The sequence below is a fragment of the Aquila chrysaetos genome, chromosome 15 (genome assembly GCF_900496995.4).
Source record: "Aquila chrysaetos chrysaetos chromosome 15, bAquChr1.4, whole genome shotgun sequence".
Classification (NCBI taxonomy): domain Eukaryota; kingdom Metazoa; phylum Chordata; class Aves; order Accipitriformes; family Accipitridae; genus Aquila; species Aquila chrysaetos.
This window is the reverse complement of record NC_044018.1, coordinates 6,000,861-6,028,231: the sequence shown is the minus strand read 5'-3', so window position 1 is coordinate 6,028,231 and position 27,371 is coordinate 6,000,861. Positions and strand designations below refer to the sequence as shown.

Here is a 27,371-nt window from a genome sequence, read left to right as displayed (position 1 = left end):
CTTAGTCTCAGTGGAGATAGTATGGATGTGATTTACTAGTGCTTAGGTTACTGCAGGAATATAAGAGGATGTTTTGGGTAGTAAGATACCGGTGCCTATGAATACCATGTATTCCAGAATAACAGTGTTTGTATCTTAACACCTTTCCATTGGTGCTCCTAGGGTACCTATAAATGTTCTTGTAAAAATAGTGCATGCTTCTAATACTTTGGTTACAGTAAACATCAACTCTCTTATGTTTCTGCAGTGTCTCAGGCTTCTTTTTGCATGCAGAGCCTTTACGTTCAACTCCACCCCAAATAGCTTTTCTTCCCTTTTGAATATCTAGTGTGAAACATACATGTGCTCTCTTTAAAATAAAAGTAAAGTATTGTAAGTGCTGTTATTTCTTTGTTTACTCAGATGAGCAGCACTGTGGCTAGCCCGATGTCAACAGTTGCCTCTTCAAGCAGTGGAAGGAAATCAACAAGCTTTACACCTGAATTGCAAAGTATGATGTAAGTAATCAGTCAAAGTATCTGGTAATATCTGCATTTTGTATGCATCTTTTAGCTGGTTTCTTAGAATGTGTATATAAGGGTGATTGGGGAAAGAAGAGCAGGTATTGGTGATGCAGCTGTTAGTGTTTTACTTCTGATGTGTAAAACATTCAGAGGTGAATTGGATAAATAAAGAACATATCCTGAATTGAAAGGAGAGAAAATCCTGCTGAGTAAAGAAATGCATTTTTAGTATTACTTCAGAAGTCTTTAGAGACCTATATTTCTCTATAGGTCCTTCATCAAAGAAAGCTAAGCTTCCTGTTGTCATATATACTTATTTAAATACAAAATATTTTGTATTTAAATATCTTTCAGCGCTAATACAGAGTGGTAGATGGCCGAGATCATAATGTTGCTGATGAAATTAAGATATGGAACACTTGTAAATAACTGGGTTTTGGCAGATAGGAAGTAAAGTTGTTAAAAAGATAAGTTATTTGTTGTTGTAAATTAACAGTGGGTTCTTAGAAACCCAGTTCCAAGCTGTGATATTACATGATTTTGTAGTTTACAACTTATAAAACTTTGGATGTTATTTGAACAGGTGGCTTTTGTCAGTCTTAAAGATACTTCCATAATCAGAAGGATTCCTTCTGTAGAAGTCTTTATCTTGACTGGTAACCTACTACACATGGTCTGACTGCAAATCTTCATTTTGTAGGAAAGCAACACATTCATCAAAAAGTTTGACCTGCCGCTACACAGCTTTCCCCCCCGCCCCGCTTTCTATGTGTATCCAAGTCACTGTACTGTCAGGATGGGGGCGGGGGGGGAGTAATGAGCTTGTTTCCGTGTGGATTTGTGCTCCTGATTTATCAAACACTTTAAAGAGTATTTCAACCTAGAGCTAAGAGAAATCTAACCTCTAAGGCAGTAGATAGAGAGCTAGGCTGTAGAGGCTCATGTCTAAATTGTACATTTTTAAAAAATATATGATTGTGAATGTTACTTATGGAGCGGGGGGAGAGGATGCACATTTGCCAGTTGCTGAGGTCAGCTGCACATAAAAGGGAGCTTTGCTTTATGAAATCTTGCAAAAGTGTCTTAAAGGATTTTTCCCTGTGTTCATTTGTCAGAGTTGAAAATGAAATGGAGAAAGCTAGTCCCAGAGTACTGAGACATAAATCCATGGTTTCAAAAGATAGTGGTAATCATTGGCTCTTTTCACTTGGCTCTGGAAGACTGTCCAGGATATTGTTTAAGATAGGATGAGGTAAAGAAGGATGGACTGAACCAGGGATTTTGGGCTACTGATCTTTACTTTGGCAAGATCATTGAAAACACTTAGTATTTGAAAGCTTCTTTTTACAGTGTTGCTTCTTTTTTTTTGAATTAATTTTTAATCAGCTATATATAAATCAAAATAGTTACAGCATCCACCTTCTGACCCATAGATGGATAGCTACATTTTAATGACAGGGAAATTTTATTTATTAAAATTATGGATGCGTCCTGACTGTTAGCGTGATACTATCCTTTTGATCATTCTACTTTTGGTCATTAATCGTTGAATATCTGTTAACTTGTGTGAGTTAATTTTTAGTCTTATGTGAAATGTTCCACTCTCCTCCTTCCCCTTTCCATTGTGTTAGAGCTGAAGATTAGGATAGGAAGAATGTTAAAGCTTTATTTTTATTCATAAATACATATAAATATTTTTTTTCTGCCAGTTGCCTTCCATAACCATAAAGAAGTTAAAGTATTTCAAGCCTCCACAGATAATAATTATTTACCTGCATAAAAACTGCATTTGGCCCTTTAACGTAGTGGAAATATTTAACATTTTAGTATTGCTGTGTCATATTATATATGCTCTTTGTTTTTACTTCTTTGGCACTTGTGAAGGAGTTCATTTAGGAGCAAAAAGGTATTTTAGGTCACTTCAGACTACATTTGAACTGCCCCCTTTTTTTTTTTTTTGTTTTGTTTTGTCTTGGTCAGTTATGGACATGACAATGTTATATAAGAAAAAATGGTATATCTTTTGAATGTCCTGTGCCAAGTCCCCCACCTTCCCTGCTTTCACACACTCAACCTGTTCCTAATGGTCCCCTCTGGCTCCTTGCTGCTCCTTTTAGGAGATACAGGATTTTGTGCAGATTAAATGGTGGTGAGAACAATGCTGTCTTGCTTGTTCTGTCACGTGTTGTAGGTCCACCTTCATTGTCATGTAACAATTTCTGATGTGAACTGCTATATGGGCAGTAGATGTGAAAGGAATTACTTGCCTCTGTTAAATTCTACAAAGACTTCCCTGTCCAAAAGTAGAAGATACAGTTTGTTTTCAGTGAAATGTCCTTAAGAGACTATTAGATTGTTGTGAAGTAGAGCATGCGATACATTCCACTGGAGTATTTTTCGGTTTAACGTGAATGAGATAATGAACTGTTTCCTGTGCACTGACTCTCCTGAAGTAGATGAATACTTTGTTACAAACCCAGTGGTTTGGTCTATTGAGTTCTTTTCAGATAGAAAAATATTAGTTCTCTCCTTCAAGAGAATTCTGTTCAGCTATTGTTCACATCTATTATAGTCATCTACACTGGAAAATATGAGTTGTTTTTGGTGGAGAAAATAACTGTAACTGTGTTTAAAAAACAAAAGAGCAGCTGTGAAGTTTGGAGTCAAAGAAGCCTGTGCATCAATTTGGATCAGTATCTGGGGAGCCTGCACTTTATTTAATTGTGGACTTCCTGATAAAGTATTTTGAAACTACCCTCCCCGCCAGTATACACATGATTCTGTCAGAATGCAGAAGTTATTGTTGGCCATATAAATGGAAGAAATAGACATTTTCCTTTTGCTTCAGAACCAGTGCAGTTACACTTTGAGAGCTATGCAAACAGATCTTCTGTGCTTTAGAGTAACAGTTTTCACAGTTTCATTAAACTGGTAGGAACTGAAGAAATTCCTTGAATGTAATGAGCACATTGAAAGTAACATTTTTATTGTCTGCTGGGAAAAAAAGGAGAGTTTTGAAACGATAAAGTGCCAGGGATGAACCATGTGGAGGAAAAATGACAGCTGTTTCTTTTGGCCGGGACCACAAAATGAAGTTACCCCTTTAAAAGAACTTTCCAGGCTCTGACAGAAGCTGACATTTTTTATAAACTACATAATTTAGAAAGTTACAGATTCTCCTGTTTAGGCAATTTGTAACAAATCCATGCTGACATCTTAAGATCCTGGGAAATAGTAAAGGCTGGAGCATTACAGTGCAAAAGAGGTAACAACTTTCTTAAAAGAAAATAGGCTCTCTCTTCATAGTTTGTTATTGTGAAGTTGAGTAGGATCACCTATTTCCTATGGATTGTCATCCATATGGAGTAATACGAAGAGTAACTTGTTCTGCCTTTCCTAACAAAAAAATGGGTGCCCCAAGAAGATGAGCTTGTGAAAACTAAGTCATATAGGGACATTGGGTGCTAATCCAGAATGGTGTTTGGTAGTTTGTGCTGATGTTAAAAAATGGGCTGTTGGATTTTGGGGACTTAAAAGGCAGAAGGAATGCAGAGAAACTGTCTTTTTGAAGTAGAATATCAAATTCTGTTATAACCCAGTAGGGAGATCTGGAAGTCTGTGGATAGCAGTTCCTCACAGTCTGAAGGTGGTATCTTTGATTAGTTTATAATTTACAGCACTGAAGTGTTGAGTCAGGGTTTGACTCCCTGGAATGCTTAAATTTATATGTAACATTAAGCTTGTGAGTAATCCCATTTAAGGTGAGGAGGTTATTCATATGCTACATCTGTTACATATGCTATACCTATTTTTTAACCACAGCATTAGGGAATGAACTGAATCCTTTTGTAGAATTGTGTTTTTATGATAAGGTCACAAATATTTTTCTGATTTATTTGAGAAGGCAGGAAACATATAGGAGTCTTGAAATCGTAAACTACTGCAGAAAAGCTGTCTTGAAATGTGTAAAGGTTTTTCATGGTATACATATATTTTTTTTAACTAATAAAATGATTCTGTTTTTTCATTAAGAATATTTAAAATATTTACTTGGATTTGAAGAAATTTTTGTGTTTTGTCAGAAAAAAATCTGTTCTGTATGCTGTCTAATGCCTGTGTAAATAATATTAAGTAAAACTGGTGATAGTACTTAATATACTGATTACCTTGAGAGGAATACAGAGTTAAATAAAAGTATTAGACTGTCACAGATCGACCCAAACACATGTCAATTTACAGTGCACTACCTTTTACATGTATATGTTTGGCTTTTAATTGTTATGACCTTGGGATTATTTGATATTTATCTTATAATCACTTAAAAGAGCATAATGCTATGTAGATCTTGCTTTGACTCCCGCATCCCTTATTTGTATTTGGATATTTTATTATGTTACCATAGAACTTACAGCAGTAGGTGTTAATAATTTAAAAAAGTTTTCAGCATGTGTAGTGCATTTTGCTGAGGTTTGTTTTACATAGCTTCACTTGGCTGATCTACAACCTGTTTCCAAACTAACTGCTAACATTAGGTCAGTTGCACTTAAATTATAGTTCTGCCCATTCACAACTGTGATGATTTCACAGTAGCCATTAAAATTCATGATTTGGTTGAGATAATCTATTTTTTAATATAAGCAGTAGTTGTAGAGTGAATTTCTGGAAACTGTGACATTCTAAACACTTATGTTGAACAATTTGCAGATGAAGAGGTATTCCCCCCCAGTAAAATATCTTGATTTTTTTCTAAGCTGTTTTAACTATTAATAAAAATACTAACTACAGTGATCTGAAGTTGAGAAGTTGTTTTTATTGATTCAGTGTGTTTTTTTCCCCTGAAAACTCATATACAGAGGGAACAGAAGCCATACTCAAGATTAGTTTAAGTTATCAATAGAATACTTTTAAAAATCATGTGAGTAAAATTTTCCAGTGGGGAAACATATATTTAAAACTAACATGAATCAAACACTTCAGTTTCCTACACCCTACAACTTGATCCTGCAGGTGACCCAGTTTAGCTTTGTGTGTTTCAGTAATTTTATGACAGCTAAACATTTGTAGGATTGGGCTCCAAATTGATAATAAATCTTTGAATTCTGTGGTATAAAGTGCTAGTTAGTTAAACTTCTGTATTGAAGAGTGTGTTTTTTGTCTACTGCATTTTTTGTGCCTCAAACATGCAGCATCATTGGTAATGGTAGGCTATATTACCACACTAATGCAAGCTGGTTGAAAATGCTGTTAGCTTTAAATCAGAGCAAAATGCAAATACGTGAGGAACTGATTTATTTTTTTTGTTCCTGTGGGCTGAAGCCTGTACCTTGAAGACCATCAGTGTGGATGCATGAATGGGCCACGTACAGCCTTCCTGAAGTTACTGGAGTTCATCTGATGTGCAGGGAAGTAGCTGTGAGGACACAGTTGTAGGAAGAAAACCTTAAATATCTGCCTAAACTGGATGCTTTTCTGATATCAGAATTTTGTAAAAATACATAGTTCAAGTAAATGGGTGGCCATATTTATCTTTCAGGCTTGTGGCAACATGAATCATCAGCTTGATAATACATTACTTAAACTGAATTAAGAGGCTGAACTATGTTCAGCCGTAATGCCCATATTGTATCTGGTAACATTCTGAATTAAGTGCATTAAAAGCTGCCTTTTCCCCTCCCCTTTGTATGTAACTTGAATATATATAGTATAAATTAAACCAAGTTTCTTAATTAGCTCTTAAGCTGGGCTTCATATCAAAAATCAAAATTTGATGTTTCAAGGTTATAAAGATAAATTTAATGATGGAGGTAATGGAGAAAATGTTTTTATTGGGTTTATGTAAGGCTTTCTGGTTATTCAATATATTTGCCATAGTTAGTATTAAAACAATAGTATCCATTGATATAATATCCAATTTAGTATTGCTGCCAATTGATTGATTATTTCTTTCCAGACAGTGAAAGTCAGTTCAGTTATTTCAAGTGCAGTTCTTATTTCAACTTTCTCCAGCTTGTAGCTTATACCCATCTCTATGTACTCCAACGTTGTCTTAGTGTGCAGTAGAGGTCTTAATAAAATCTTCATATTCCCTTTTTATTTATAAATATATTATTTATGATCTATTTTTTTTCTTTTTTAACATACAGCAAAGTATGGGAGAGACTTGGTAAGAATTTGGGCTAGTTCTTAAACCTTTATTTCATTAAGGGTTCTTGGACATGTCTGCGCAGCTCTTGGGATATTTATGTGATCCCTGTTACTAAAGTATCTGAATGCTTTCTCAATATTCATAATTTTTTTCCTGTCCTTCTCCGTTTTCATGGACTGGTATGCATGTGCATTTTGTGTCATTGTTCACCTACATATCACAAGAATCAAGTAAAGAAAAACTAAGCTAAGGACTTCAGTTTTGTTAACACAGTGGTTATTTTGTTCTGTTGAATTAACGTATTTCATTAAGATAAAGATTACATATGATCCATAACCAATCTACTGACAGTTCTGTTTGTTCAGTGTCTCTTTCTCCAGCAAACAGCGGTAGAATAAGCAATTAATACTGAGCACAGGCTTGCTGAGTGTAGTACAAGAAGTTTGGTAATAAGACCCCAAACTTCTGGTGTTCCGTTTGGGAAAGTGATGAAGAATCATTTCAGAGATTAAATTCCTGTGTGAATACCTTCAGTGTCTAAAAAAAACTGCAGAGAAGGTCCTTCCTAAATTTAATGAAGGCTATATCAGGTGAAGAAATCACGATTCAGTCCTGTTTTTCTATATATATACACTTATGTGTATGTTTGGAGATAGCATTCACTATCCTCATGGCTATAAATGTAGCAACATCTTAAACATTTTATGTAGAAGGGTATGGATAGGCAATACATTTGAGTTGCATTCCATTTTTTTAAAGCTTCTTTTTCAGATGCTTATAACTGTAAGGTAATTCTGGTGATGAAAAAGTTTCAGTAGTTTATGCAAAAAGGCAAATTTGAACAAGTTCTTTGCAGTTCAGAGTTATCAGAACATGGAAAAACACTTGTATTTGCTTATGTTCTTTTATAAATGCCTACTGCAATAGTTGGAAAAAAAAAGTTAGAAGCTTGTTTTGACTGACTTTGTGAACCTGTGGCATTGCTGTTAGTGGAGAAGTTGCAGTGCTCGAAGGAAAACTCAATCATATTTCTATTCTTGCCTTTGTTAATTTTCAGCTTACAAGCATCACAGTTACAGGTAGTTATTCAGAAGCAATAGAGGATACAAAGCTCATATTGTCTATCTCTGTATTTTTCCCCATTTTTTCATTTTCTCTCTTACCATTTGTTAAAACAGATTAATAAACTGTGTAAACTAACATAAAACACCTTTAGAAGTTTGTAAAGCTGATAACTAGTGACTGCCAGTTCTGCTGGGGTATGGTGTGTATTTCATTGTACTTAAGAAAAATGGGGGAAAGTGAGTTAGGCTTTGTCTCTGTATTGCTAGTGTTATTTCATCTTACTAAGAGTAACCTGGTATTTTTGATCTTTCTAATGCTACTGACAGTGCTGCACAAATTGCCCACAGGAAAGGAATAGAAAATACTCTGTGTGTGTGTATGCAAAGCGTAAGAAACTAAAACAAATGGAAGACTTCCCTGTTGAGCTTAATACAATGATATGTGTCTTCCATTCTTTTCATTTCCTTTTTTACTTTTGCATCAAAATACTTCTGGGAATATAAAATGGAACGTTATGGAAAGTAACATCTATATATGTTGCTGAACATGAAGGCTTTCCGCTGGAGTCCTCTTTCAGTACTAACTTCTGATGCACTGGGGCTTTACTGTGTAATGGAGCCAACTTTCATGATCCCATTGTAGTACTTTCAAGAATATTTGCCAGTTCAAACAAGCTAGTAGAGAGTGGTTCTAGACCTCTGGTCACCTGTGGAGTGTCTAGGTTGAGCATACTTTTCTTCTTGACTCGCAGACATTGCATGGTATATTTTCTTTCCTGTATACAATGTGATATTATAAAATCTGCTCTTTTTATTGTCTTTTACAACCTTGTCAATCAAATAAATTATTTGTAGGAGTGGTTCTACTTATTTGGGATTTCTCATCCCTTCTGAGATGACAGCATCTTAAGGAATAACATTCTAAATTTTTGAATGTGAAATGAAATTATCAGAAGTATGGTCACTGAACTAATCTTTTCTCCCACTGATGTATTTGGATAACCCCTGCTGACCTGAGTTGGATTACAGTTTGTTCAGTGCTGAATGCCCTGGAAGATCTCACTGATTTCTTCAAGTATTAGATGTTAAATTTATTTTCAAATACAGAAATGCAAATTCTGTTTGATAATAACAGTTCTTATGTATGCTAAAATAGTGTTTTCTTATCAGTTAGAAAGTTCAGGGAACTTGTTGCTCACTGCTGAAGAAATGCACACCATATGCAATGTTAAAGAAATGTGATTCATACAGCTGTGCTTTGCCAGATTGGCCTGTGTTTGTGTGTTAATCCAGTTTTGAATATTAGAATAATTATAATCTAAGTACTTTGAGTCATTCAGATTACATACTAACTAAAAAAAAAAAATGCACAATATGCATTTTGTGCTGTTTGCAAGACATAATTTACTGTTGAATATTTTACCTAAAGTGTTTTATTATATGATTTAAAAAGAAGACTTTTAAAGTACATTCTCTGTCTGATTTGTAGCTCTTGTCCAAAATCTTTGTCATTCTTTTTAGCTGTTACAGTTAGCCTGCTACTTGGTTTTTGATAAACATCTGATTTTGTAACTCTAGTCTTCAAAACACAAATGGGATTTTTTTACGTCTCTTTGTGACAGTAGGTTTTGTTGCTGGTAAGTCTAGTTTGCAGTTGTTAAACCATGGCCTTGATTATTTTGTGTTTTCCTGATATTTTTTTTTTTTTTTTCCCCCTATTACACCTAAATGTATAAGCTTGACTCACCCTTGTGAGGCAGATACAAGCATAAAGATGAGAGCTGCCATTCCCCTCATGCCAGGTTCCTCATGAGGTTTCCCCTCATGCCAGGTTCAGTTCTTTCTCAGGAAGAAGAGATTTTTTTAGAGTGTTGGCTTTCATATGTCTTAGGTTTCTTGGAATGCAGAGCACATGCGGACCCTGATTCTACTTGAAACAAGTAAATGATTATAGTGACTAGGAAATTATGCTGAATAGACACTCTGGATGATTGTTTTTAATAAAATGGTCCAGAATTTATCTAGCATGCAATACACAAGCGTGGGCTTGAGTTGAATGTTAATAATAATTTATTTTATCTTACTGTATGATGAGGTATGGTAGTACTCACATAAGGCTCTTATGACTGTTACCTTATGGCTTCAGTTTGTCGTATGCTTATCCCTCTTTGCTTTGAAGCTGATCAGTAAAATCATCTGACTTTGGATAGTTCATTTAGAATGATAGTGGAAGAAAACAGCAATAATAACCTGGCTGAGGGAGTGCTTTGGTTAACCAAACTGTAATTTGGGATTGTAAAGAATTTCTCTATTCTGTCTCATACTTGTTTACCGTATTTGAACCCAGAATTGTGCTGAGATTGCATTGTTCCAAAATAACCCATTTAGCCTACTGAGCTGAAATCCTTCTCTGCAAACATGCATAGAAGTCTTCCCCCCCCCCACTTTAGTAGAGAGACAATGGAAGGGAAGTGGCACCAGGTGTGCTACTTGTGTATCAGACTGTGTGTTGCTTTTTTCATCTACCTCATTAAATGTATCAGGCAAGAGTGGTATGAGAGAGTTCTGCTCCTAGTTTTCTAAGTTTTCCTTTTGTAAGTAGGACAGAGTATGGGAAGGACATTCATGAGAGAGAGAAATTACTACAGCTCTTTCTGCTGCTGTTATGATATTTTTAAGCTTTTAAAGGCAGAGTCTCTTCTGTGTACAGTGCTTAGTGCAACAGGATTTTGCTGAGGAGGCCTGATAAGGTTTGCACAACTGGTGATAAAAGATGCAAGAGCTTAAAATGGAGTGAGTTTTAAAAAAACTATTTCAAAATTAATTCTTTCAGGCTACCACATATCTGTACCACATTTTAGAGTGTAGTTATTTTAGACCTCCCTTTTGTCATATTGCAGTTTCATTTTACCTTTTAGTAGCGGAGTTCACTTGACAGCCTGAACTTTGGCCTTATTGGTGTCAAACATCATGTCTGAAATACACTCATTTTATCTCTTCCTTCTCTCTCTTTTTTTTTTTTGTATTGTTTGGTTTTTTGCTATTGAGTATCCTGCCGCTACTTATGAAGGGGGCAAAAGGCAATGGGGGATCTTAACATATGGAGTAGTACCCGGGCAGTCTTTCACGTAGAGCAAATAAATCTCTGAGACTCTTTACAGACTTAGGAAGGAACATTCCTGTAACTAATTTCAAAATTACATTTGTATTCAGCTTGCAAAAGAAACACATAAATGATGTTTTTATGAGGAAAGACTGGAGAGATTGATCTGGATAACAGTTTTTACTATAAACAAAATTAACTGAAGTTTAGCATTAATCTGGGTTATGTGTATCTTGTATTTCTGCTCTACTAGTACTATATTTTTCTCTTGCCAGTTCAAAGTTAATGTTGGTTTTGCACTGAATTTGTGAAATCAGTTTTGATAAGTAAGAGAAGAGTTCCTCTAAGTAAGGTTACAATGCATACAGTTCTACTCAATTTTTTCCAAGTTGCATACAACTTCTCAAGTAGATCCTGTGTTTGAAATTTTGTTTTGGATTGAAATATTTTAAGATATATTGTTCCAGGATTCTGAGCTTATTCCTGAATCTTTCTGGTTTCAGGTTTTGACAAGTTGCTCTAAGGTATTATCTAATACCCAAGTAAAAGATTTTAAAATTTGGAAATGATCTGTCCTACTTAAGTGAAGACATACATGTATTGTAACCAAATACTGATTAAGCCATAAACTAATACGTTGATCAGGTTCAGCATTTTCTACTTCCCCCCTGCCCCAGTGTAATAAATTATAATACATTAGTTCTAGCAGACCAAACCTGAAAATCCAGCTTAACTACAGCTATGACCATAACTGGCAGATGTGTCTGTTCTTAACTGCTGAAGTCTTTAAACTGCAGCTGCTTGCATAACTTGCAATCTCAGTTTATTTGTTTTAGTCACGTTTAATTTGACAGTACAGATTGTATGTGTCAGTGTGCAATGTTGTTATAGAACATTATTCATCCATACAGAACAGTAGGGAGGTAGACACTATAATTACTCCTGGCTTTTTCATTCTTCTGAAGTCATTCCACCTCATGGAATTATTTCCAGTTGCATCAGATAATTTATTGAAAATCTACAGTTAGATTGTATGTAAGTGACCAGAGTTAGAAGGAGCAGAAGGAAACTGCAGATTGTACTGTGTCCTGGGTAGCTAACTCTGAGCATCTTTCTCATCTAAGTGCTATTTCTGGCTCATTCACCTATCTGCAATGTGGCTTTGGACAGCAATACTTCTCTTTTTTTTTCTAAGGCACAAAGGCTGTATAATCCTTCCCAGGTTTTGTTGGACTGATGCTGAAGTCTGCCTCCCCTGGTACATGGCTGTCTCTTTGGAGGTACAAGATAGGCCTTAGTGGTTAGAGAAATGTGTTTATGTGTTTTTCTCTATCATCGTGAGTTCAACATAGTAATTTAGATTATGACGTTCTCCCTAAATTGGTCTGTAAGGTGATTAGTTTATCCTCAAATCCCACACTGGCTCTGGGACTTACACTAAACCAGCTAAGTAGTGATAGATGGAATAACTTCTCCTCTTGCATGGTTTCTAGCACTTTATAAATAAGTAACATCATTTTTTTTTAATATAACTAAGTGTATAAATGGCTTTATCATACTTTATCATTTCCATCAGATTACTTACTCTTCCATTTGACTTGTTATATATATCTATTATATATATTAAAAAGTATATAGTATACTACATATTAAATCTCACTGTCTCTTTTTATTAAGTTGCTTTTTAAATCCCATAGACCAGCATTTGATCTTTTTGTGTGTTTCTGTAGGACCTTCTATAATGACGCACTAAGGCGTTGCAGTGATTAGAAGGGAACGCACCCTCCCCTCCACACCTCCCATGGCTGTGAAATAACCAAATACTGTTTCTTTTAGCTTGGCTGTAGAAATGGTAAATAATAATTTAGCAGTTGTGATATAACTGGATGGCAGAAATGTCAATAAGGCTAGTGGCTAACTGGAAGGTAGGTGGAGAAAGGACAAGAAGGAGTATAGTCTAATGGCATACATTAGTTTAGTCTACAAAATAATATTGGCGGTTTCTTAATATGTTAGCAATGATGAGATTTTTTAGCTTTAAAAAAACAACGCTACCCAGAACATGCAGTTTGTGCTTAAACCTCATTTTTTTCAGAAAATGCTGAGCAAACAACTTATTTGCTTTCCTGATTTGGCGACTTTTTTTTCTGCTTTGGTTTTCGAACAGAAAACTAAAAGCACTTTATGGTGTTAAAGCAGCAGCTTCTGACCTAATGTACCCTTCTCTGAACGATAATGTTTCTTTGTTACTTATTTTTAGCTCAGATTGTTTTTCTCCCCTTTCCCCCAACATGATTTGTACAACCTTTAGAAAATTGAGTAGTTGTGGTTTTGAATCATCCTCCGTTTCTAGACTGAATGAGTATTTCTGAAGAAGCACTGGCTTGCTTATGAGTGGGTCTTTTTCTTACTTAAAAAGGCAACAGCCATGACACAGTCTCACCCCCTGAAAAAAGAAGATGCAATACTATAGACCCTTGGTAGACTGCATTGTGACCCTGGAAAGGACAATGTGTTAAGTACTCATTTAATTTTGTACCAATGTTATATTGCTAGCAGATGTCCTGTTGTTTTCCTTTAACTATGATTCAGAGTCATTTGGGTAAAATATCTTGAAGGAGTGTATTTTGGTCCTGAAATAAAGCATGACTATCCATTTTGAAACTATAGCAATACTTCATTATGAATCAGTTTATATTTGACTCCTTGTTTGTGTGTAAAGCCTTCAGTATATCTAGTACAAGTCTAAGTACTGTTATTTGTGCTTTTGAAGTACAGCAAGATAGGATAAACATCTGATGTGTACACACTGATCAAAAAAAAAAAAAAGGCAAAAAAGCCTTACAGAAATAAATTTGAATCCCACAAAGTATAAATAAATGTAACTGGCCATTTTAAGTGTGGGAGAAAAGAAATAATGAATTTCATGGGAAACTATTTTTTTTCCTATTAAAAAAGTTAATACTTTTCTAGTCAAAAAGGTTAATTCTGTAAATAAGGTAGCTCCCCTCTAAACCAAGCTTGTAGTTTTTAGTTGTGTAGTTTTTACATTCTGAATTATTCATAGGAAATCAAGAACCTGAGGCGTAGGCCTGTGCTTTTTTTTGTGTGCTCATATTATATGGGTTTTCATTTAAGTGGGTACACACGCACACACACACGTGCATGCACACACACTGATTCTCAACAGTTTGGCAGTATTTCTGCACCAGTTAAATAATAATACCATAGAATGGAATCATAGAAAAATTTAGGTTGGAAGGGACTTGTGGAGGTCATTTGGTCCAACCTACCTGCTTCAGACCTTAGATCAGGTTGCTCCACAACTATATGAGAAAAATGTGTTTTTATTTTATAGTCTACTTTGTTTAACTGCTATAGCCTACAGTAGTAAACTGCTTTTTCCAATATAGTAAGCTAGTGTAATTACTCTGGAAAAACTTTTAAATGTAGACTAGACCTTAATATTAAGCAGCATCTAAAATTACTAAATAATATTTAATTTTGATTTTCTGGAAAGTCCCTTTCACTAGCCAAGTTAAGAGGAGAAAATATATAGTCCTTATGGAAGGTATGTATCAATGTGGTTTAATATGTGACTCCATACCTATGACTGCTTTTTCTGCTAGACCGCAAAGCTACTGCAAATCTATATTTCAAAAATGTACACATCGGAGTAATTATGTTTAAATCATATTTTTTCAGGGAAATAAAGTTTACACCCCGCCCCAACCCAAACCTTCTCCATTATCTGTTTCTAATTTTTGGAGAACTTGCGCAAGAAATCACTAATTACTATTTTACAGACCTGCTTCTCAGTTATGATAAAACACTTTGTGTTACTGTTAAAACTGGAGTTTATTTTATATGGCTGTTACAGTGCTGAAGGTTGCTATGAAGGATTTTTTTTTTTTTTTTAAGTAAGGAGTTTGAGCGAACCTGGAGACTTGATAAAGTATTGGAAAGGGTGTAGAAAATACCCTTCTATTCCTCCCTCTTTTTAGGAAAAAAAAAAAAAGTATTTTAATCAAATTCTATTTCTTTCTATGCATATGTATATAGCATATGTATATATAGGCTTGTATACAACCATAACATTTTGCTGACTTCCAGTTAATATTAATCTATTTGTCTAGCTATCTAGGAAGAAACTTGGGGATAAAAATGTTAGCATGCAGGAAGAGGTTCATCTGCAAGAATGCATTTTCTTAACATCCCTCCACCCCTCAAAAAAAGTGACCTGAAGAAGTTAGCGTTTTGTTCCTCTCTAACTTTAAATTGAACGTGTAACTGTATAGTTGGCAGATTCCTTGCAGCCGGGTCTCTCTTCTACAGTTACATTTCATCTAATAATTTGGTAAGGCAGTTCAGTCAATAGCAGTGAAGGCTGCCGAATAACTTTGTCTCTTGATTTATAGTCCCAGTGATGAGGACTTCACCCAGTAGGGTAGTATAAAAAAATTAATGTGGTATTTTTTTGTTGGTGGTGTTTTGGTTTTTTGTTGTAATGTATGTATGTTTGTGTGTGTGTGTTTGCAGAGTTTAGAGAAGAAAAAACATGTTAGTTGTGGTGGGTAGATATAAGGGGGTGATTATTGACTAAGACTTTAATACGTTGTCTTTGTAAAGATTGTATGACTGTGAGAACTGTAGAATTGAGCATGATTTCATATTACAACCTTTGATGTAAGAGAAACCAGTTTTATCTACATTACCTAACAGGAGGGAATGTAAACTTTTTGAAGATGGTCATGGTAGTCTTTTGCTTTGTTCTTAATGCACAAAAATATTGTTCTTATCTGTTTAACTTCCTAAGTCTCTGCTGATATCCCAGTAATTCCAATTTTGCTTTTGATAGTGGACAGATCAGTTGTGGAAATCAAATTTTATGTAACTCTGAAACATGTAATACAAATAATGTAATTAAATTTAGCTGTATGCAAATTAACTTCAAAAACCATGGAGGTATAAATGCTGATTGTCTCTGAATGGGATGTATTATGAGAGTTACAGAAATGTTATTGATCCTGGACTAGGCACTTCTAGCTCTGTTTATGCCTACTGAACTGAAATGGCAAGTAAAGTAGCCTTATGTAGTGAACACTAAAAATCTACTAAACTGAAACAAATTTAATACATGTTAAACAGGGCTAGATGCATATCTGGTGACTTGCAAGAGAAAGGCTCTGTAGCTAGTTGGCAAAGCTGTATTCTCTGTTTCTCTATTAAATGCCAGTTTTATTCCTTCAAGAATAAGACTCTCTTTTGGAAAGAAGTATTAAAACAAGCTCTGCCTGTGAGTTTGCACTGGCAGGATCTTCCACTCTGCCTGCCCAGGTAGGACCCTTCACATACTGCTTTAGTTATGTGCCCAGTGCTGACTTTAAAGTGACAGCTCAGTATCTATTGGGTCCTGCTATGGTTCAGATGACTGAAAAGATAAGTGATCAATTTATAGAAGGAGAGGTGAATCTCTAGGCATTTTTCCTAATGAAGTCTAGAACTATTTTTGAAAAAGTGCTGCAGTGTTTGAGTGATCAAAGTCAAGTATATTTCTGGAGCCAGGGTTAGGATGGCAATATTTATCTTTGAATTCTTAAGACAGATAAAAATCAAAAGCCCAAACCACCAGCTATTTTTTTTTTTAATGTTTAGATTAATCCAGAAAAATAGACCAAAATTTTGAAAATTGCTTATTTAAACATGGATTGAGGAACTATGTATGGGGCATTTAATTTCTTTCTTAAAAAGACTTCTCTATGGAGCAACGTAGGGTTTGAGAGAAGGATATTAACTGATTTATCATTATGATCCTTTTGAAACAGGGAAGTCGTAACACTATTTTATCAGCTGAAAACTGAGGCCCTGGGCAGAAACTCCTGGACACCATTTAGTTTTGATGGAGACGTTTGTCTTCTCCTTATCTGTTTTAATGAAGCTTTCTGTAGTCTGATTGATGTACGTGATATAGTGAAATGTGTTTGATGTCTGTAAGGATGTCTGATTTTTTTTTTTCTGTTGGCAACACTATTTCCTCCATTCACACACAAGTGAAGATAGTTCTTATTGAATCCAAATAAAATAGAAATTAGACTTTTTTTTGTATCATTATTTGCCACATGTAAGCTTTCCATGTGGCTTTCCATGCATGCTATGTTTCTTGCATAAGCATCTACTACTAAAGACAAGTGTTAGTAGCTAGTATCACTAACAATTCACATGCACTAAACTGTAAAACTAACATCTCCAGCTGATGATAGCTGTGATTGCTATTTTGGTAGTCTTTTGTTATAAATGTGGGCTGATAAAAGCATGAAGAACAGCTGCAGCTATTTGATACTCCAAGAGAGGTAATATTAATGTGTTTGTTCTTGTGATTGGTGAAAGACTCATTTCTTTCTTGTTGTAGATGAAAACAAAGATATTGGGAATATTTTAGTGCTGATCGCAAGAACATAGCTATCATTCATGCAGCTGAGAAATTAAAAAATCAGTCCACCTATTACAGCCAAAGCTGGAGAAAAAATTATTGCAGAGAGTTTTAAACTTCAAAAAAACAAAGTAAGAAGTGTTTTTTGTACTGAAGGAATGAGTAAGCATCAGCATATTTTAAAACTCTGCAGTTTAGTTTTTGCACATAGTACAGTAGTTACACTTTAAATTACTGAAGTTTTTTTGATACACTTGCTTATCATTCATGCAACAACATGTATAAGTGGTCTTTATTTTTTGCCAAATGGAAAGGCCAAGTATTTTTTCTCGAAGAGTTAATGATGAGTTGGTACAGTCTTTCCTTTCAGCTTGTCAATATGTTTCGGTTCTGGTCTTTTGAGACTGTTGGTAGAGGGATCTGTATGATTGTCTTAGTATCTTCTTGGGGCTTGGTATGATCCGTCTTTGATTAAGAATTGGAGTCACATCTTCTAAGTCTTGGTCAGGAGCTCTATCTTAAAGTAATCCACTTGATTTATAAGCCAAAGTAAGGTGAACTAAATGCAATTCTACTTAAGAGTTGTAAGGCTAGAAAGTAATTTATCTGCAAAGCTATCGGTTTTCAGAAATCTATGCTACTTTGTTAAAATTTACAAGTGATAGTCCTTTATCAAGGATGAAACACACTTTTTTTTTTTTCTGCATGAGTTTTAAAATTTATCTGAACCAGAAGAGCACTACTCTGCAGTGAAGTCCATTATTTGAGTCTTCTACCCCTTTCTGCCATTGGACTGTAAAAAAAAGCAGCTGTAAACATGCCTTAACTAGGTAGTTAAACTGACAGTTCGGCTACTATCTGTTACTGAAGCAGGACAAAGCCTACCAAGTAACTTTTTGTTGAGTTTTTGAGTTTTGTCTTTTAGTAATGTGCAATGTAAAAAAAAATAAAATCCACTGTTCAGTATATTCTTACAATTAGGATGTGCACTTTTTTTTTGGTTTTTCCCCACCCTTTTTTGTTTGCGGAGTCAATATTCAGGTGCTTTAAACTTGACTGAGTAAAAAATATTACCCTCAACAGGAAAGCAAAAATTGTGGAAGTGATTCCTATTCTTATTTGACTTTTTTGTTGTAATTGCAAATTAAAAATGATTTTTGCATCACTTATCAAATTCAGTAACGGGAACTGGAAACTCTTTATATGTACTTTACACATCAAGAACAGACTGAGCAGATTATCTGGATGATTTCAGTTTTTGAGCAGGATATTAGCTTTGACTTTGCTGGGAATGAGATACAAATAGTTGTGCATGTACTTAAGTGTTTTGCTGAGTAAGGCCTATTTATTTATAAATAAAACTTTTCACTGAAATCTAGAGATATCAAGACTCATGATACTTTCTGGTAGGAATTATTGCTAGGTTTTGGGCATGCAAACAGATTCCCCATAGATAAACTAGGATGTGAACTTGTACTGCCTTACGCACTCTGTCATACTTGCATGTGTGCATGCTTTTCCCCATGCTAAATAGGAAGTTCTTCATTCCCTTTTCATTCAGGGATAGTATAACCAACTGAAGAATAAATGCGTGCACCTGAGCACATCCTTCAGAGCAGCTGAGTCACTGCAAGGTTTCCATCCTACCTTATCTTGTGAAAAGTTGATTATGTACCAAATCCCTTACCTTTATCAATGATTGTTACTTGTTAATCACTGAATACAAGAGGTATAGGGCTGGGAGGGAACTAAAAGAATCCACTTATTCCAGGCTGGGTCACTGAGGCAGGATTCTGTATTACCAAAACCTTCCTGACAGCCACCTGTCTCATCTGCTCCAAACTCTAATGAAGGAGATTGTTGGGCAATTTCAGTAGAACTTATTTTCTTTTCTGATAGTTACTTCCCTGTTTCTCTAGTGAAATTGTGGCTGTGATACCTTGACTTTTTTGGTAGTACAAGACTGTAGAGAGAGTAGGACTCCTCAGTGTTAGTGACTCTGGACATAATGTGAAAATAGGTTGAATGTGGAGGATGCATTTCATCAACTTTCTAATTGTTTAAAAAAATAAGTAAATATCTCAAGACACAAACAGGCTTTAGAAGCTATGTAGATAGGTTTGCAGACCTAAAAGGCCCAGAACATCCAAGCTGGCAAGTCCTATTGCGGCATAAATGGCATAGTTGCAACCTAGCCATGGAATACTGAGTTGTTAAAAATACTTTCTTACACCTCCTTTGCTTCTGATTTCTTTTTGTCTCTCACTGTCAGACCAAGGAAGGGTTGATCACCATTCACTTTATAGTGACTAACCCAGTTCCTTCAACCTTTTCACATTGATCATGGTTTCTAAAACTGTTATTAGCGTCTTATTTTTCCACCAGTGTTTTGGGATTTTTTTCCCCCACCTTGTCTCTTAAAAGGTGGTGTCCAAAGCGGGGGAGGGATAAAAAAGAAAGTTTTCTTGCTGAGCTTTTCTCATCAGTGTGATAAGCAGAAGCCATTTCCTACTTTTTTTGTATATGGCAGTGTCTGTGAGAATGAGTTGAACACCTGCTACCAGTTTAGTTTGTGACCCTTTTAAATTTACAGATTTTTTTTCCGAGTTACCATTCTTGAGAGAGTTATTCGCCTTTATTTGAACACCTGATTCCCTAAGTCTGCATTTTTACACTTGTCTGGTTAATTTAATCCTGTTGGTTTTGGGCTTTCTCTAATTGATCAAGACTATTGTGTTCTTTTCAAATGTTTGAGCATCCTTCAGCTTGATGTCATAGTAAATTGTGATAAATGTGGTTCCTGTTCTCTCACCTCGGCTGAATATATTCACCTAAACAAAACTGACCATAATCTATCCCTGTGGGACTCTTAAAATATCTATTTTTTTTTTTGTGAAATTAATCAGTTAGGTTGATATGTAATCATTTGTTCTTAATTAATTCATTTTGGTTGCCTTTTCATCTTGCTACTCTGCAAGTATTTATGGGTTGACTATTTCAATTTGTTCAGAATCTCAGGTGTGGCAGTGGTTTCAGGGAAGAGTATTGGTGTATGAGGACCAGATGCAGGACAATACTTTGTATACAGTGTAAACTGTGTTTTTAGGAAACTGGCTGAGAAAGAACACAGTAATCAACTCCTTTTAATCAGAATCCTGTGTGGTGCTGTTGACACAACAAAGTCAATCTGTGAGGTTTTTAAATGCTTTGAATTTTTTTAATTTTTAGTTGCAGCCAAAACCAGTTTTCTAGTTGAAAATACCTTCAGGATCCTACCCAAAGTAGGGAACAGCTATATTTGGTGATGGCACAATTGTTAGCATTGCTATTTTCAGGTTTAAAATATGCTTACACAAAGAAAATTGAAGCATTTTGCTGACAATGTTTGCTAAGCATTTTTCCAGCAAGAACCAAAATTACCAAGTCCTGATGATGTGAGTCATCAGTATGCCTTTTTAAATATTTTTTTTTTTTTTTTGAACAGACTTCTCAAATATACATCAAAATAAGTTAACCTTGAAGGAGACAGCTTTACTTTGGGCTAAAACAAACAGATGCTCAGCAAGGCTGAACTGATGATGCTGTTTATAAAAGTTCTGCTGTTGTTATTGATTTATGTTGTCATATAAGGGTCATACCTATGGATCAGTATTTTATTATGGTAGGCACTGAACAAATGTATAACAAAAATATAATCTTCAAAATTCCTGCTAAAGCAATGAAGGATACAAGTTTTTTTGTGAAGATGTCTAGAATTTCCAGCGGGCTCTGACTTCTGCATGGGACCAGGACCTCTAAAAGACATACCAGATAACCATTGCCATGTGAAAATAGGACCGTTGAAAGACCTTTAGTCAGGTGGTCGTATTCTTTCTGCAGATTTTGAAAGTAGAAGAATACGATTTATGATCATAACACATTCAAGTAAGTTTGGAATCAGTTTCTTGTGGGAGCTATGCCCTGTTCTATCAGAAAATAGAGGAGACAGCAGAATAGTAGACAAATAGACAACAAGTAGACAACAATAGTAGACAAGTGTGAAGATGTATAGAAATACTTTTGAAAGAGAAGATCAATGGCCAATGGCATTTGAAAATGGAGCCAGACCTATACTCCTTACTTTCATGACCTGAGATTGAGACGGTCAGAAGTATGAGAGGTAGGTAGTAAAGAGCTAAGAGACCAGTTTGCCAGAATCAAAATACTTGGCTGTGAAATGTCATTTTCTTACTGCTTTCACCATTAGAAAATGTGGGGAGAATCATTAAACCAAAAAATAAATCCACTGGGAAATGTGGAAGAATTATCAGAATTGCCATGAAAACAAGCTGTGTTATGCAAATTATACATTGCCAACACATGTGCATTGCCTGACCCTTAATGCTCCCATCACCCTAAGCCTCTCTGTATATCACCACAGACAAGTATTTTTTGGTGCTCCTCTCTTTGTTGTGTAATACCAGTCACGTCAGAAAGATAGCTTTTCCTTATTGGTACAGTTTTCCTGCTTGACCCCCTATAACACAGCCTTGCAAAATATGTTCCCAGAGTTTTCTGTCTCCTTACTTTGCTTTCCCTTATTCAAACCACTGAAATCAAGGTTTAGGGTTCCTGAAGTATCACAGTTGCTCTTCTAATAGTATGCAGGCTTGAATTGTCTGAGTATGTTGCTTTTTACAGACATATATGGATGGATATATGTGTGTGTGTGTGTGTATGCATATATATAAAACCTTTATGAACTGAAAACCTGGAGGCAATTTTCCTGTGGCAAACCTGTGCAGACAGACTTAGTGAGAGAGCTGCCACGGAGGCCAGCGCTCTTGAAGGTAAATGTGCACATGTTCTGTTCCATTGGAACAGAGCAGAAGGTTCCCTACGTGAGTTCTTGGAAAGGCTGTGGATCTCCCCTGCTAGGACATTTGTTAGTAGTCAGGAAAGGAAAGAGTTTACAGGTTAAGAGCATGAAGTTAGTTTTCCACCATCTGACCTTTCTCACACGCCAGCACAGAGCAGCTTTTCTGTAGCATCAAAAGATGTTATTGTTTGCCAGGATAACTATGCTAATAAATCCCCTTGTACAAATATATCTATTATGTTATAAAAAAAAAGTGTGCTACTACAAGTAGTTTTATTAGTGTAACTGCATTTAAACTACGCCTTTTTCCATCATCACTGTCTGTAAAAATTTGCATTTCTAACAAATTCCACTACTTTTCAGTATTGCCTAGGTCCTTCCTTAAGGTGCACTGTAATAGCAAGTGACAACAAGTTCTGTTCTGTAACATAACAGTGGAAGAGAGATACAGCTTTCAGCACCAGGCTGGTCATTACGAAGATTTTCAAACATGTATCATCCAAAGGATTTTTTTTCTAAAATCTATAGGTTGTTTTGTCTTCCTCTTGCTCCATTAACTTTTATTCTACCAGTACTAAAGTTGGAATCAAGTAAGTATGATCTGATATTCTTTGGTGATCTTTCTAGGATCTTGTTTGGAGTTACTAGTTATTTATTCATGGATATTGTACCCAGTCTGCATGTGATAATTGATTGAAAGCTCTCCGTCTGCTGTAATGCAAAGCAAACTGGGTTTGCATAAATGTAAGCACTCATCTGGTCAGATCCTTGATGTGCAGCATGAATGAAGGTAGAACTAGTCCATCCTTAGAAAAATCACTGCTGCTTGTCACATTAAGGTCTTAGTTTCATCTGGTTTAGCAAGTGTAAGGCTCGTGTCAAGAGATAGTTTAGGTGTGGATGTTGTGTATTTGGGTATGGATTCATCTTTAGAATATTTCTTAGAGTGGAGGAAGAAACAAAATTAGTGATGTATCCTCTGAAAGACAAGCTCTTATTGAAAAAAAGAAAAAAAATCTGTGAGAATTTGCAGATACATATTTTTTGATATGCCTTACATTCTGATTACAATTCATGGCTTTGATGTACTAACTTGTCTACCATACATGTGTAGATAGGCACTTATCTCACTTGGGTATTGTTTTAATATTTTTCTTTCTTTGTAGAATTGCTACATATTTCTTTGTAGATGAGAGACCTTAATATCAGTGGTTTATAGACATTGTTGTCTTCATTAAAAATGTAGATATAAATCTTACTAAAATAGGTGATCTGTGTTAGCGTATTGCCCACCCAAACTGTGCCTGGCTACGCTTCTTTCTCTTGTGAAGAATAACATACTAGTATTTCATGCTACTAGCTATTAGGAGTAAGAATAATTTTCATTACCAGGTTTTCTCCATTTATGTTTCCCATAACCCCAACCCACCCCTCCCATCCCCAGATTTTGTTTTTAAGAAATGTAACTAATGTAATTCGTAACATAAGTGTATTTGCTTTTGTTTGACTAACTCTTCAATCAGTGTGTTCACTTCTGCTTTATACTGTTAAGAAGTTTACCATAATGAGCAACTCAGAACAGTTTACTTTCTGAAAAACAAGTGACTCCTAGTAATGCTCAAGTGTGGTTTGTAACATTCCAAAGAAGAACAAATACTGAAATACACTATTTTTCCCTTAACTTCAAAATAATAGAATATGAATCTGACATTGAGAAATACTGATTTGAAATATGTATGAAACAGATTTCTGATGAAGAGGGAATTTGAGAAGTACTTCTTTAAGAATTCTGGTGAGATACACAAACCACCTTCTGTAAGCTCTCTGAACATAACTAGCATGCTGCTCAGTTTATTCAAAAAAGACTGTAAATTCTGGAAGTTTTAACTTGATATGTTTGCAGGTAACATGATTGATGTGTAACTCTAGAATGAAAGGAGTATTTAGAATCTTGGCTATCAGTTCACCAGTTCTTATTCCTTAAACAAAGACAGGTCAGATATTAGTCTTGTCCTCTGTGTCACAGTTTCTGACTTCATCCTATGAATACAGACACATACAAACTCAGAAAATATTCTAACACTCGAATGCCTATCGATCACTAAATCAGAAAAAACATAATAGTGGAAGGGGGCTAGCTTATCTGTCATAAGATTTTTATTTTTTTTTTCATAACTTCTCAGAGGTATATCATATTATAAATGCATTAGAAATGTTTTGCTCTGAGGATATGTAGCATTCCTATAAAGGTTAAATCAATAAAAATGATTTGGCCACATTCCTAAGCATGGCTAGAACAGGTAGCCCGTTGTTTAAGGTACCCTTGAATTTCTGGATCAGATTATTATGGTGCAGCAAAAAGGCTTACTAAAGGCTTCTTACTGTCTGCAGACATTCTGTGTTTCTATGTGAAGATATCGTCAGCCTAAAAAAACCTTCAGATTTTCTGGGCTACTGAAAAAAAAGTATTTTTATATATATAGGTCTCAAATGTTGTGCTGTGTGTGCTGTAAGTTTTAAAGGAAGTTTTGCAACAAGAAGGGGTGAAGACACATCAGTAATTGATAACAACCAGGTATGTAAAGAAGAAAAAGAGACATCTTTTTAAATCAGTGTTGAGACTAGTAAAATTGTTGCCCATCTCAGTATCTTTATTAGTCTGTTTAGATTATTATTATTTTATGCATATCTGATCAAGTGGAATAGCCATTATATTATGTATATTTACTGTATCTAGCCAGTTCAGTAAGCAAGTAAGATTATTAAATCTGGTGGTAGAAGACTTCAAACAATTGCTAGTTCAAATTCTTCTAACTTTATACAAAGCTGATAAAATTTAGTAGCCATTAAGTAGTGTTTATTCAATACATCTGGTTGATTCAGTAGACGGTGTTGAAGTCTGACAGTAGACTATTTTTATAGATTCAGTGCATTTTAAAATCTTTCATGCACGTTGAGGAGCTACTGTATATTATTGTTACAGGGCAGATTTGTGTCTTACATTGCGTGCATGTGCTATGCATCTACGGTCCTGACACTTTTATATAGGTTTTATGGAGCACAAGCTTACTGTAAGAACATGTCACTAAGATTAGAGTTCAGATTGTATGGGTATTTTACATTTATTCCACTCACGTCTTACTCTGCCCTTTAAAAATGCTGGAACTGAAAACCAGTGCCTTTTTATCTTTTTCTTTGTTTCTTCCTTTTCTATTTTTTTTTTTTTTTTTTTTTAATGTATGAGAAAGGGTTTATATTATTTTTAAGATACGTCCTAAAATGTAAAATGATGGAGAATAATTCTGATGATAAAGTAAAAAGCACACACTAGTGGTAACTAGGACTATATGTTTCAAGATGTTTTTCAGTTGTGAAAATTTGATCAGTGAATTAACCGCACATCCGGCTACATACATCTTTGATCAGAATTGGAACATTCCAACTCGTGTGTGTGTATATGTAAGCTGGCTCCATCAAGTAGGCTTTACACATGTGCACTACACATGTTCCTTGAAATTAGTTAGTAAATTAATATTATAATTTAAAGTAATAAAATGATACTCTTTCAAGGCTTTGTTTTGTACCTAATGAGTATTTTAATAATTGATCTTTCTCTCTGGTCAAGCTCAAGTCTTCATTTATTTTAAGATGTATTAATATGCATTTAGGTGGCTCAGCTGTAATTAAGATTTTGCTTTTGCTTTTAAAGGTAATATTAAAATGTTACTTTAATGAGCTTACAAGCCCAAATTATTACAAGGCCATGACAGAATTAATTGCTATACAGAATAACAGAGCATGATTTTAGGTCCTCTTCCTGAAATACTGTAAAATTAAAAGTTTTTCTAGTGTTTGCATATGCAATACACAGTGTTGCATTAGAATGAAACTGTTCTTGCTACAGTATGAAAATTATTTGTGCTGTGGAAGATATATTTCTTCCCATTTGATGCTAATTTTTTTTTTTTTTTTGCTACCTCAATGGTGTTATTTTATTATCCACAATGACTGGACTTTTTTCTGAATGTTGGTTTCTTTAATAAAATGTCAGTATAAAGAGTGTGCTCTCTGAATTTGTTTTAGTGTTTCTGTTTATGCGTTTTAATCAGAAAGGGGGAAATAAAAATATACTGAATAGCAAGAAAAATATAGCACTTACATCCAACTCTGTACATTCAAAACTAAGAGGGGTGGGAAGGAAGCAAAGTGAATGCCCTTTATGCAGAAAATCCTTTTGGGAAACGAGAACATTTTTACTGGTGTATACTAAGGTATGCTGCCTAAGTAAATAGTTGCTGCTTTCTGGTCCTGTCAGTTTTAAATAAACCGTTCATTGTTATGGCTTGGTTATTCCACAAATAACCAAACACAGCGGAGTTAAACTTTGATAACACTGATTGGAAAAACGCAGATGATGAACTCTCTTAATGTGAATTTATACTGGTGGTCTTTACTTAGAGGAAACAAGTTTTGCAGATTGTGTTAGGAAGTAAATATACTGCAGACTTTTAAGTACTCTATTGCAAACTATTACAAAAGGTGCTCCTGTGCTTGAGTATTATACAATAGCTAGGAGCATTAATTCATCAAGCGCTTGTTAATAAAGAGTCACTAAGATAGACAGTACGTGTCCCTTCAGTGTTAAAGAGCAAATGTGACACTTAGGAAAAGTTTTCTATTTAAAGGTGGAGGATTCTCAGTTGAGTTAGATGTATTTGAATGAAAGCAGTTACTCGTGGAGTTTATACAGAAAATGCAGCAAGGGCATACGTAGTGTAGCAGTTCAGTATTACGGCTCACCTAAAAGGCTTTTTGAGGCATGCTAAATTAAAATAGCAAATTCTAACACAGTCTTCAGAATTAGTTTTTTTTTTGTTGGTCATGTCTTAAAATGCCTTTTAAATTCTGTTGCATGATAACTATTTAATCTGTGTAGAATTACTCTTGCTGATTTTACAGGAAGGTTGGTATTTATAGTAAATTATTGATGTATTATAATATTAATAATAATGTTGTGAAGTAATATCAATTCTTGGCAGAACAACTCTGCATTTTACATCAGAATTCTTTCAGCGTAAATGTGGTGTGCCTTATTTTTTTTTTTTTTTGATCACTTTCAGAAGAAACATATTGCACTGTGTCAAAAACAGCAGCTGACCTACAAATAAGACTACTTTGGCTAAAATGCATGGTTTCACTTTGAAAGTTGAGGTGAGTTAAGATTGGTCAGTCTAATGTCCACAAAGGCAGTTTCTCTCTTCATGGGAC

The 27,371-nt window shown here is 35.0% G+C and overlaps 2 protein-coding genes across 14 annotated transcripts in view; one reads left to right on the top strand and one right to left on the bottom strand.

The window, feature by feature from the left end:
• Positions 1 to 27,371, top strand: part of SUPT3H (SPT3 homolog, SAGA and STAGA complex component) — a 282,301-nt gene that overhangs the window by 10,494 nt on the left and 244,436 nt on the right. For all 9 annotated transcript variants that reach the window (XM_030037308.2, XM_030037306.2, XM_030037305.2 and 6 more), the window contains one exon: positions 403 to 497. In XM_030037308.2, coding sequence (XP_029893168.1) covers positions 403 to 497 — 95 coding nt within the window. The remainder of the gene's footprint in view (positions 1 to 402; positions 498 to 27,371) is intronic.
• Positions 1 to 27,371, bottom strand: part of RUNX2 (RUNX family transcription factor 2) — a 223,373-nt gene that overhangs the window by 188,065 nt on the left and 7,937 nt on the right. The window lies entirely within an intron of this gene.